The 12,171-nt window shown below is 53.5% G+C and overlaps 1 protein-coding gene across 7 annotated transcripts in view; it reads left to right on the top strand.

Moving 5' to 3' along the window:
- The first annotated feature begins 2,455 nt into the window (after window positions 1-2,455).
- Window positions 2,456-12,171, top strand: part of TNFRSF1A (TNF receptor superfamily member 1A) — a 14,228-nt gene continuing 4,512 nt past the window's right edge. The window contains exons 1-6 of one of the 7 annotated variants that reach the window (XM_077953344.1): window positions 2,456-2,722; window positions 9,354-9,637; window positions 10,562-10,715; window positions 10,939-11,067; window positions 11,289-11,438; window positions 11,657-11,735. In XM_077953344.1, the coding sequence (XP_077809470.1) occupies window positions 11,291-11,438; window positions 11,657-11,735 (227 nt within the window). In that variant the 5' untranslated portion in view covers window positions 2,456-2,722; window positions 9,354-9,637; window positions 10,562-10,715; window positions 10,939-11,067; window positions 11,289-11,290. Of the gene's footprint in view, window positions 2,723-9,353; window positions 9,638-10,545; window positions 10,756-10,915; window positions 11,068-11,288; window positions 11,500-11,617; window positions 11,736-12,171 lie in introns of all 7 variants that reach the window. The other 6 variants (XM_077953343.1, XM_077953340.1, XM_015150885.3 and 3 more) reach the window with 6 other exon arrangements.

Below are 12,171 nucleotides of genomic sequence, written 5' to 3'. Positions count from 1 at the left end.
TCAGGTTGATCTCGAACTCCTGACCTTGTGATTCGCCTGCCTCAACCTCCCAAAGTGCTGGGATTACAGGCATGAGCCACTGCGCTCTGCCTTTTTTTTTTTTTTTTTTTTTTTTTGCCGCCCTCTCCCATACCACACTCCCCTGTATCACTTATCCTTCTGAAGTTGTTATTAATCATTAATACAACTAGCTGGGCATAGTGGTGTGCAATGGTAGTCTTAGCCACTCGGAAGGCTGAGGTGGGAGGCTAACTTGAGGCCAAGAGTTCTAGGTTAGGTGAGCTACGATTGCACCATTTGCACTTTAGCCTGGGTGACAGAGCAAGCTCCTGTTTCAAAAATAATAATAATAATTGCTACGACTTATTAAATGCTTAATATAAGGCAAACACTTGCTAAACACTTTATATGCCTGATTTAAGCATCAAGCCAGTTCTGTGAAGGGTACCAGCAAGTTTCCCATTTTTTAGATGAGCAGACTGAGGTTCTTCTCACTGCTTCATACTGGAAACTTGCACTTGATTCTAAGGCCCCTGCTTCTTCAAGAACTCCGCTTTGGGTTCGCTTCTACTGTCCCCGGGGTCTACCTTTGTGATGGTGGTGAGCTGCTTCCTTTCTGAATCCACTTTCAACCCTACAGTTCTCCAGAAGCTGGATGATGGGACGGAGTAAAGTCAGCTCCCCCAGCAGTGAGGGACACAGAAGCTCCATTCTCATCTACGGATCACAGAGGGGAAGCCAGGAAGAGCCAGGGGACGGTGGACTTGGGGCTGGGAGGTCATTTCAGAGGGAGAAGGGGTGAGAAGCTCTGATTTCAAGTTCCAAAGCCCTAGGGCCTCCCTCTTCTCTGTCTCCCTGCATTTCTAGCTGCCTCAGCAGCTGAAGGCCCTTGGGCGGGTGTAGGAAAGGTCATTGTACCAAGAAGATAGTTGGGTAAATGCTGTACCTTTGTTGTAGGATTCTCTTGGGAGATGTCTGCATCTGTGGGGATGGCATAAAGTAACCAGAGTCAGGATGTGGGGTCTGACTCAGTAACAGATAAAGTGGCAGCGTGTGTCTCATAGCCAAAACAGCCCTTGGATTGGGAGTCAGGAGTCTGGGGTTCTCGGTTGGCTCTGCCTCCTGGCACACTGGGTTTCTGGACCTCAGTTTTCTCCTCTATAAAACCGGGGGTTGGCCGGGCATGGTGGCTCACACCTGTAATCCTAGATCTTTGGGAGGCTGAGGTGGGCAGATCGCTTGGACCCAGGAGTTCAAGACCAGCCTGTGTAACATGGCAAGACCCTGTCTCTACAAAAAGTACAAAAATTACCCGGGCGTGGTGATATGCACCTATAGTCCCAGCTACTTGGGAGGCTGAGGTGGGAGAATTACTTGAGCCTGGGAGGTCGAGGCTGCAGTGTGCTGTGATGGTACCACTGCACTCCAGCTTGGGAAACAGAGCGGACCCTCGAAACAAACACAAAAATGAAAAACAAGCAAATGGAGAAATAAAAAAAAACCTAGGGGGTTGTAGTAGATGATCTCTAAGGTTAGTTATAATTGAGGTATTGGAATATTTAGGAAAGAGCACTGGGAATATACTAGGAACACTTGATGGAGATATCTTTATTTCCACGGCAGCTTAGTGGATATGTCTCATTGATGCTCATGGTATCACTCTCCCCATGTAGGTGGGCAGGCATTGTTACCCCTATTTAATAAATGAGGAACCAACAGAGGCTTAGGAGAGGAGTTGCCTGATGTCCCACGATTGGTGGCAGAGCCAGGATCAACAGTGGGGCAGGGTAGGGGGACCTGGCCAGGCAGCGACTGGATGAGACCTGGGGTGAGAAGTGGCAGGGACCCAGTCAGGGCAGAAAATGAGGGTTAGGACTTACTTTGAGGTTTGGATTGGATCGGTAAATTCCCAAGAAAGAGGGAGACTAGGAGGCTAGTGAAGAATTGTGGAGTAAAGGGGAGGATTACTAAGGGACATGGAGTATCTATCATGTGTCAGACGCTTATCTATGTCTCTCGTGTCTGAACAAATCCTTGCAGGAACCCCAGGAGACAGGTTATCTCCACTCTGCAAATTGGAAAACGGACCCAGAGAGGTTCAGTTATGTGTCCGAGACCACCCAGCTAAGAAGCTAAGCATTCTGAACTGGAACCCAGAGAATTTGACTCCCAAACTCTGGGTCTTTTCATTGCTGTGTTCCATTTAGGAAAGGCTAGGGATGCGGGGAAGCGGCTTATTGCCCCTTGGTGTTTGGTTGGGAGTGGTCGGATTGGTGGGTTGGGGGCGCAAGGCAGCCAGATCTGAGACTCTTGCGCTTGTGACTGGACTACAAAGAGTTAAAGAACCTTGGGCCTCCTCCTCCCGCCTCCTCTGGCCTCCTCCTCCAGCTCTTCCTGTCCCGCTGTTGCAACACCGCCTCACTCTTCCCCTCCCACCTCCTCTCTCCTCCTCTCTGCTTTAATTTTCTCAGAATTCTCTGGACTCAGGCTCCAGTTCTGGCCTTTGGGGTTCAAGATCACTGGAACCAGGCCGTGGTCTCTATGCCCGAGTCTCAACCCTCAACTGTCACCCCAAGACACTTGGGACGTCCTGGACAGACCGAGTCCCGGGAAGCCGCCAGCGCTGCCGCTGCCACACTGTCCTGAGCCCAAATGGGGGAGTGAGAGGCCATAGCTGTCTGGCATGGGCCTCTCCACCGTGCCTGACCTACTGCTGCCACTGGTGAGACCAGGGACAAAGGGAAGAGTGGGCTGGTGGGCGAGGCACCGCCCGGCCGGCGTGGGCCCTCTCCGGGAGGGGGCCGAGCCTCTCCTGCCCGGGCCTGGTCCTGGCGCCGGCCTCAGGCCTGCAGGTCCTAACGTCAGCCACTGCCAGTGTGGGGTTCCCCATGCATCCACCGCTTGGAGTAGGGGCTGCGCTGAGGCAGGGGAATGGGAGAAGTTTGAGAGGGAGAGAGTAAAAGGAAGCCCTGAGCCCTGACAGCCGTGGAAGTTTGCGAGGGCCAAGGGAATGTGGGCAGGTGATAGGCCCAGGGTGGGGCAGATTTGGCGGGGAAAGGAAAGGAGTGGGAGTAGGAAGGTTAGTGCTCTGGGAGTCCAGACGGTTCTGAATTCTGTCCCTGCAGTCAGCTGGCTGGCCTGCAGTGTGCTGGGCCGTGGGGAGGCAAGGCTGCCTGTGGAACCTGGCAGAGCACACCCTGTAGGGCAGGAGTTTGGCGGCTGGTGAAGTGGGGGAGTGAGTTGAGGAGTGGGGATGGGGTGGTGTGGTGGGTTTGGGATGCCTGTGGCGGGAGGTATTTGAGAATGGGCTGGGACACTGGATGGGGCAAGGCAACCCAGTGGACAGCGTCCCCAGTACCCTGGCCAAGCCCCGGTCTCTCACCTGGGGACATTCTTTACCCTTCTGCCTGCTGCTAGGCGGGTGGCCTCTGTGGGACTGAGCCTGCCCAGGGAGCTAGCCCTACCCCCACCTGGTCAGTGTCGCTGGGCCTGTCCTCCAGCTTCCCCTCCCCGCTGCTTTCCACAGAGCTAAACAACAATCCCTTGGTTTCTTATTCTACAGTTCAGTTTGGGGAAGTTGGTAGAAAGTTGTTTTCGTCACTGGAAAATGTCCCTTTCTCTGGCTTCAGCCTTGTTTCAATGTATCCTTGATCGTCCTCCACGTCTTGGCCCAGGAATCATCCCGTTCAGATGCCCTGGGCCCATCTAGTTGGGCAGATTTTCCCTGTCCTGTTGTGGCCCTGCCCTGCCCGGCCTCTGAAGGCTGCGCCTACCTCCCCTCTCTTTAGTGCCTTATACTTTTCCTCTCCCACCATTCCTTTCTTTCCAACAATCTCCCCAGACTCTCCTCAGACTTCTCAGAGCCTCTTTTTTTGAAATCTTTTCTCGCTAGTCCTCCTTCCCCTCCTCTCTGCTCCGCTCCGGTCCCACATTTCCAGCCTCAGGTCCCCAAACAGCACGTCCCTTGTCAGGGTCTCACTCTTCTCCTTCTCCCTCCTCCTTAGTCCCACCCCCTCTTCCCTTCCTCCCGCTGTCCTTCCCCCCACGGTCTCCCCACCAGCCAGCTGCCCTGACATCCTGCTTCTGTTTTCTGTTTGGGGGCAGCCCTGGCTCCCTCACACACCTGCTGCACGAACAGGAGCAGCTTCTATAACCTAACCTTCCATGCCTTTGTTTCTTTATCTCCACAACGGGGGTCATAGTCATGACCTCATACTGTTGTTTTGAAGATTGAATAGACTGATACATGTTAAGTGTTCCTTTGATTTGTTAAGTGTGCACTCTGGGCTAGACACTGTGATAGGTGCTGGGATTACAGCAGAGAACAAAATCCCTGCCCATAGCTTTGACAGTCCATCAGGGAAACAGGTTGTAGCAAATAGAAAGCACTCAATAAAGTGTTTATATTGCTGTGATTAGTAGTAATTACTGGGTGGTTACCCGTGTTTGGAAAATAGAGGGTAAATGTAGCCTGAACAGGTAAAGGGAAGTGCCTGGGTCCTGGGGTGCTTCAGCCCAGGTGGGATTACGTCTCCTAAGAGACAGAAGCCTGGCCTGGAGCTGGGGGAAAGGGGAAACAAAGGGAATGCAACATCCTTCTGAATGTCTCACCATTCAATGGGCAATGCAGAGCGTACTGTGTGGGGGGTGGACGTAGGGGCGGGGGGGGCGGTGAGGTGAGGTAGGGGAGTAGGGAAGAATGATACAGGAGAAATGGTGGCAAAGCAAACAGGATTTTGCTGCTCTCAAAGAGCTTACAGCCTAGGAACCAAGATGGCTTACAGTGAAAAATGATGTCAGAGCAATCCGGAGGAAAATATCCACAAATGCATGGTGATGTGGTGTCCTGGAGCACCAATGGGAGGAGAAGGAACTGGGGAAGGAGACGAGCCTTAGTCCACTGCCTTGCCTTGCTTAGCCGGTCTCAGCTCCTGTGCTCAGCTCCAGAAAATTCAGGAGCTTCCCCACGCTGCTTCAGTGTCCTTCGCCGTGCAACTGCAGCATTCCCTGTGTAGAGGTCAGTGCCAACAACTGACTGTCTTTGACTCAAGCGAGAGTTCTTGAGAGCACGAGCTGTGTATTATCCACCTCAGCATCCCTAGCACCCATACAGGACCTGTCACATAAACTGTACTCCTTAGCTATTTGCTGAATGAATTAAGGAACAAGAGATGGGTCAGATGGGATGGGGGAGGGAAAGCCTCATAGAAAAGTGGATGTGGAGCTGACATCTGAAGTCACTGCCTGTCAGGGTAGCTATAAAGGAGGGAGGCAGAATCGGACACTGATGTGAGGAAGGGGAGAGAAATGGAGAGATGGGATTTTGTGTTGATGGGCAGGGTGGCAGGAAATCAGACACCTTGGTGGGAGTGGAAAGACCATGTTGAGAAACACTAAGAAATATGAATGGGAAAATTAGAGGGAGTCGGGGAGAGGATGGAGGAAGAGTGTTGAATATGGTCCCAGGTGGAGGAATTCATTTCATTCGTTTATTCAGAAGCTGTTCTCTTAGGGCACACTCTGTGCCTGGACTGTGATTAGAAGTGAGGTGAGGCATCTCAGATGGGTGCCGTGGCTCATGCCTGTAATTCTAGCACTTCAGGAGGCCGAGGCGTGTGGATTGCCTGAGTCCAGGAGTTCGAGACTAGCCTGGGCAACACAGTAAAACCCTGTCTGTACAAAAAATACGAAGATTAGCGGGGCATGGTGGGGCGTGCTTGTCATCCCAGCATTTGGGAGACTGAGCTCAGGAGAATCGCTTGGGCCCAGGAGGTGGAGGTTGTAGTGAGCCCTGACCACACCACTACATTCCATCCTGGTGGTGAAGGTTGCAGTGAACTGCGACAGAGTGAGACCCTGTTTAAAAAAAAAAGAGAAGTGAGGCATCCCTGGAGGTGCCCATTCAGATCATTTCCATGACCATGGAAGTGTTTTGGAGCCAGGCTCTGGAGATGGAGAGGAAGGTTCACACACTTGTGCGTGCTATTTAAAGCCTGAATGAAGATAAAAATGTGTGTAGGATGGGTGGGAGCAGAAGAGAGGCTAGAAGACAACTGCAATAACCCAGGTGTGAGGCAACCCAGGGATGCAGAGAGGGCTAAGAGATCACAGAGGGAGGCCTTGCAAGACTGACACATGGGATGGCAGCAGGGATAGGGACAGGGCCCTGGGGAGGGAGCGTGGCAGGGTCTCAACATTCATCCGGGAAGTTGATGGTGTGACATTTGTCTAGGTGAGGAGATGGATGAAGTCCGTTTGGGGCATGTTAAGGGCCAGGGGAATGGTCGTGTGGAAGGGTGCACCTACCAAGCTAGAGGAGAGGTGCTCCAACTTCTTTCTGCCTTTGTGTGATTCGGACGCACTGTGTTCACTCATCAGTGGTTCTCAAAAGGAGAGGAGCACACCAGACTCTTCAGTAAGGGTGTGTGTGCTTGTGTGTGGGGAGGTGGGGGGATGGTCTGAAAACTCTCCCCTGGAGATAAATATATTCCTACTAGGGGTGCTGTCTCCTCATCTCCCTCTTTGAGAATCACTGGCTTCCACCAGAGTGGAAGACAGATGTGTCATTAGATCGATCAGTTGATCTGTATTTATCTGCTCCCAGTCTGGAGGCCTGGTTCTGGGAGCTGAGAGGACACCAGGGGAGGATAAGACACTTTCTGACCAACACGTTATTTGATCTGTCATCTTACAAGGTTCGTGGTCACTTTGGGGAGATCCTATCTGTCAACCAACATAACCATATTATGATAAGAGCCAAAAGTAGATAGGGTCAGTTCACGTGAGTTGAGCCCACAGGGGCTGTGGGTCTCAGGAGCTGGGGTGGAGGAAACAGATATCATCAATGGAGGTTTCATGGGAGGAAGATGGGATCTCAGCTGGGCGCTTGGAGGAGAAGCTGCCATGGCCTCCCCCAACATCTTGACATTAAATGAACAGACACATGAATGAGGGGGAAAGGAAGACTGATTGGGTCCCTGCAAGGTGGCTGGATCAGGGTCAGACCACAAGGCCGATCTCAGCTTCGCCTCCCCACTCTGCAGCCCCAGCACAGGAAGTCACACTTTAAAGCCTTCTCTGGCGGAAATTGTGGGGGAGTTGGAGGGGTGTTGGGCCACCCCCTCAACTGTCTCTCCACAGGCACCCCAGCTTCCTGCCCTTCTGCTCCAGGCTGGAGTCTGGGCCTGAAGAGCTCACCTCCTGTTTCGGCTGTTTTGCTTCACTTATGCAACTGCTGAGGACTGGGCTCACTGGGGCCAGCTGATGCCAGCAGTGGTGCCCAGTGGTGGGGAGTCTGAGGGCCCTGGCTCCCAGGGGTCAGAGAGGGCTGACCCGGAGCATTCTGGGGGCCAGGGGAAGCCTGGGAAGCAGGGCTGGTTCTTCCGTCTGGCATCCCTTCTCGCCTGCTCCCTCGTTCCTGGAAGTGGGTGTTCAGGGCTCTGGAGCCTTTCCTGTGCTGCCAGTGGGCTTGGGGAGGGGCTGTGGAGACTCAGAACTGGCCTTATTTCCTAAGGATTGTCTGGGGACGCCAGGGAGGCCCCCAAACCCAGCACAGCTGGCCAGAACCAGCCAGGCTGTGGGAACGTGGTGAACCCAGGGTGGGAGGGCAGCCTCGGCTTGCTTCCTGCTGGGACTGGGGCGTGTTGGGGGCTGGAGTGAGAGCTCACGGGACGGGTGTTGAACTGGGAGGAGGAGCTGGGGCGGGGCCTCAGCTAAAGGATGCTGAGGGGCTAGGAGGAGCCAAGTGGCCCTCAGGGAGGGGAGGGCACAGACCTGATGGGCGGAAGCCGGGGTCGAGGGAGACTTCCCTTTGGGATGGAACGGGGAGAGGGAGGCATTTCCCGGAACATGAGGGCCAAGTGGGACAAGGGTCTGTGGCCTGGCTTTTGGAAAGGGGAGGGGTTGAAAGGGGGTTGAGTGGGGATGGGAAGGAGGGACTGGGCCATAGGAAGAAGGGATTAGATGGAGTCCCTCTTGCAGGCTGGTGCCTTCTGCCTTTCTGCTGACTCATGACCCTTGAGGAGCTGGGGAAGCTGCTAGTTCCCTCTCCCCTCCCTGGATCTCCCTCCCTCTGGCCTGAGTCACTGGGGCGGAGTTGCTGGGAAAATATTTCCCTTTCCCGGATCTGACTTAACCCCCAGAGTGCTGGAAAGAGAAGGCAACATGTGGCCTGAGAAAGCCTGTCTCCCTCCCTCCCCGCAGGGAGGCTCATTCCCCACTGGCCAGAGGTCCCTGAAAAGCTCCCTTTAAGGCTGTCTGGGGCTGGCGTCCCCCAGTTCTTCGTCATGACTCTGTCTCTGCCTGTTGACTCTGCCTCAAGCCCCCTGGATGGGATTCAAAGTGCCAGTGACCTTGGGTGCTCCAATAGCTTCTTCAGGGAAAGGAACCACACTTTCAGGATTGGGAAGTTCTTCCCATCACCACCCCAAACCCTTCCTGTTGCCCTGGAAGCCCCAGTCCTGTTCTCAGGGGAGGTGGCACGGCGTTGGCTGGCGTGGGCTGGGGAAGGTTGTCCTCTGAGCAGGGGCGCACACCTCCACCTGCGGGGGCTGCTGTTGTGTTTCTGTGTGTGACTTCCCATGTTTGCGGCTGAGGCTTGAACTTCCGGGCCTGCGCAGCTACAGTTGCAGCATCTCCCAGTGGCTGACTCAGGCTGTGACTGGCCTCCTGCTCCGAAATATGGAGTTGGTGAGGCTGGGTGGCTGTGGGCTGCCTGGCCCTCCTTCCCCGCCCTAGGGTTTCTGTGATCAGGTGAGTCAGTTGCTCCTCAGTGTTTAACAGACGTTGAGGACACCCTCTTATCTTTACACAAAGTGTCTCTTATAGTAGAGAAAAAAAAAAACAAAACAAAACCGCAGCCCAGGGAAAACCGGAAATGAAGCTGGCAGAGATCAAAGTCCAAGTTGGAGCTAAATATTCACTCCTGGCTTTGCTTTCCTGGCACTGATGCCAGAACAGGACAAGCCGTTTAGCTGCCGTGAGGTTGGCCTGAGACTGCAAAGCGTACCTTCCAGAATACCGTGGCGTGCAGGGGCTCCAGGACTCCCCAGCATGCCCTCAGCTCCCACCTGACAGTCATCCAAGCTGAGTCACTAGCCTTGGCCAGCTCTATTTGAGTGTCCTGCACACCTTTGCCCACTCCTCCCCCCATCTCAACTTTATCCCCCGTCTACCCATGTGGGATCCCCAACCTTTCCCTTTTACTCTCCTCCCCATTTGTCATTGCTAACCCCGGGTGTTTGTGTAAATTTTGAGGTGGAGGGGATGGGCCAGGGAATGTGAGGGCAGGAGGCGGAGTAAGGTTTGATACAAGCATGTAAAGAAACTTCCTTCTGCTTCTGCCCGCTCCCCAGGAGTGGAGCTCACAGGAACATCACTCGCCCCCACCACCAGCTGACCTTTTTAGAAATACTCCCGGGATGTGCACAGATCCTCACTGTTTACCTCTGTGAATGTTCACAAAGCAATCACACGGTGAACCCAGCACCCAGAGGAAGAAACACCGCCCCAATCTTTAGGGCTGCTTGTTGGAAGAAAGGGCCATCACTGAAGTAACCTGCCAATTCCCAATCAAAAACACATCCTTTCAACATCTGCCCTGTGTCCAGCACTGTTGGCTGCTGTGGGGGATTTCACAGTAAGGATAAAATACGGGGCTGGACTCACGCCTGTAATCCTAGCACTTTGGGAAGTCAAGGTGGGAGGATCACTTGAGCTCAGGATTTTGAGACCAGCCTGAGCAACATAACAAGACCCTGACTCTACTAAAAATAAAAAAAAATTAGCTGGGCATGGTGGTGCACGCCTGTAGTCCCAGCTATTCAGGAGGCTAAGGTGGGAGGACTGCTTGAGTGTGGATGGTGGAGGCTGTGGTGATTTTATCACTGCTCTCCAACCTGGACAACAGAGCAAGATCCTGTCTCAAAAAAAAAAAAAAAATACAGCTTAGGTCTGGGGCCTACTAGCTTTGAGTTGAGGGAACAAAAATGAACACACAGGACAACTAGAGAACAATAAGCATCAGATTGTATGATCCCAACTGTCTAAGATTCAAGGAAGAACTCTAACGTTGGTGAGTGGGTTGGCCTGGGCAGCATGTTTCACAAGGAAGGACTTGAGCTGGGGAAGTTTTATTTATTTATTTTTATTTTTATTTTTTATTATTTATTTATTTATTTATTTATTTATTGAGACGGAGTCTTGCTCTGTCGCCTGGGCTGGAGTGCAGTGGCTGGATCTCAGCTCACTGCAACCTCCGCCTCCCAGGTTTACGCCATTCTCCTGCCTCAGCCTCCCGTGTATCTGGGACTACAGGCGCCTGCCACCTCGCCCAGCTAGTTTTTTGTATTTTTTAGTAGAGACGGGGTTTCACCGAGTTAGCCAGGATGGTCTCGATCTCCTGACCTCGTGATCCGCCCGACTTGGCCTCGCAAAGTGCTGGGATTACAGGCTTGAGCCACCGCGCCCGGCCAGAGCTGGGGAAGTTTTAGATCTGCTGCCCCTAAGCTTCCCATCCCTCCCTCTCCTGATGGTGTCTATCCTCTATCTGATTCTTCCCCAGGTGCTCCTGGAGCTGTTGGTGGGAATATACCCCTCAGGGGTTATTGGACTGGTCCCTCCCCTCAGGGACAGGGAGAAGAGAGATAGTGTGTGTCCCCAAGGAAAATACATCCACCCTCAAAATAATTCCGTTTGCTGTACCAAGTGCCACAAAGGTAGGGGCAAGTGGAAACGGTGAATGCCCTCAGGTCTGGGGTGCTGCTTCTTCCTCTGCTTCTTCCAGATGTTCTTCCCTAACTTTGCTGCCTCTCCTGGACTGGGATTTTCTCCCTCCCTCCTCTCCTAGAGACTTCAGGGAATTGGCTCTGGCTGTTGTCCCTAGCATGGGGCTCCTTCCTTGAACTCTCACCTGCAGCCTAACTGCTGCTCCATTCACAGGAACCTACTTGTACAATGACTGTCCAGGCCCGGGGCAGGATACGGACTGCAGGGAGTGTGAGAGCGGCTCCTTCACCGCTTCAGAGAACCACCTCAGGCACTGCCTCAGCTGCTCCAAATGCCGAAAGGGTGAGTGTGCGCAGGCTGGAGAGTCAGGCGGGTCTTGACCGGTGTGTGCATGCCTGTCTGTGTGCAGGCTGGTTGGTGTGGGCAGGAAGGTGTGTGTGTTGGGACACTGCATGGATGTGAGTGTGTGTTACAGAGACAGACACACACTTAGGGGAATATCAGGAAGGAGATGCAGGGACAGGAGGATGCAGGACTCATACCCCATCTTCTCCCCTCACCAGAAATGGGCCAGGTGGAGATCTCTTCTTGCACCGTGGACCGGGACACCGTGTGTGGCTGCAGGAAGAACCAGTACCGGTATTATTGGAGTGAAAACCTTTTCCAGTGCTTCAATTGCAGCCTCTGCCTCAATGGGACCGTGCACCTCTCCTGTGAGTGCAGCTCTCCTGACGCCAAGCCCTCTCCCCACCCCAGGGACTGGCCCTTCCCCATGTAGCGGCATTTCCTTTCCTTCCCCTCCCATAGTCTGTGGGTCTGACGACCAACTCCTCTCTGGCCGCCCCCACCCTTTCCCTCGTCACTTCCTCTGTCCTGTGGGGTGAGGGTGCAGGGTGCTCCTTCTTTAGCTGTGCTGCACTTCTCCCTACAGGCCAGGAGAAACAGAATACCGTGTGCACCTGCCATGCAGGGTTCTTTCTAAGAGAAAACGAGTGTGTCTCCTGTAGTAAGTGAGTATCTCTGAGAGCTGCTGGGCACTGGATGGTGGCATGGATTGGGATGGGTGACTTTGATGGGAGCCACTAGTGGGACAACGGATGCCAGGATGCCCCAGAGTGCTCAGGCTCCTACTGGCTGAGTGGGAGACACTTTGTTAAGACACCAGGCAGTCCTTCCCCTTGCTCTTCAAATCTTTTTTTTTTTTTTTTTTTTGGAGACGGAGTCTCGTTCTGTCGCCCAAGCTGGAGTGCAGTGGTGCGATCTTGACTCACTGCAAGCTCTGCCTCCCAGGTTCATGCCATTCTCCTGGCTCAGCCTCCGGAGTAGCTGGGACTACAGGCGCCCGCCACCACGCCCAGCTAATTTTTTGTATTTTTTAGTAGAGACGGGGTTTCACAGTGTTAGCCATGATGGTCTCAATCTCCTGACCTCGTGATCCGCCCGTCT

Source organism: Macaca mulatta, chromosome 11, assembly GCF_049350105.2.
Source record: "Macaca mulatta isolate MMU2019108-1 chromosome 11, T2T-MMU8v2.0, whole genome shotgun sequence".
NCBI classification, from domain to species: domain Eukaryota; kingdom Metazoa; phylum Chordata; class Mammalia; order Primates; family Cercopithecidae; genus Macaca; species Macaca mulatta.
The sequence above is the reverse complement of the archived record's forward strand: the minus strand, read 5'-3'. Positions and strand labels throughout refer to the sequence as shown.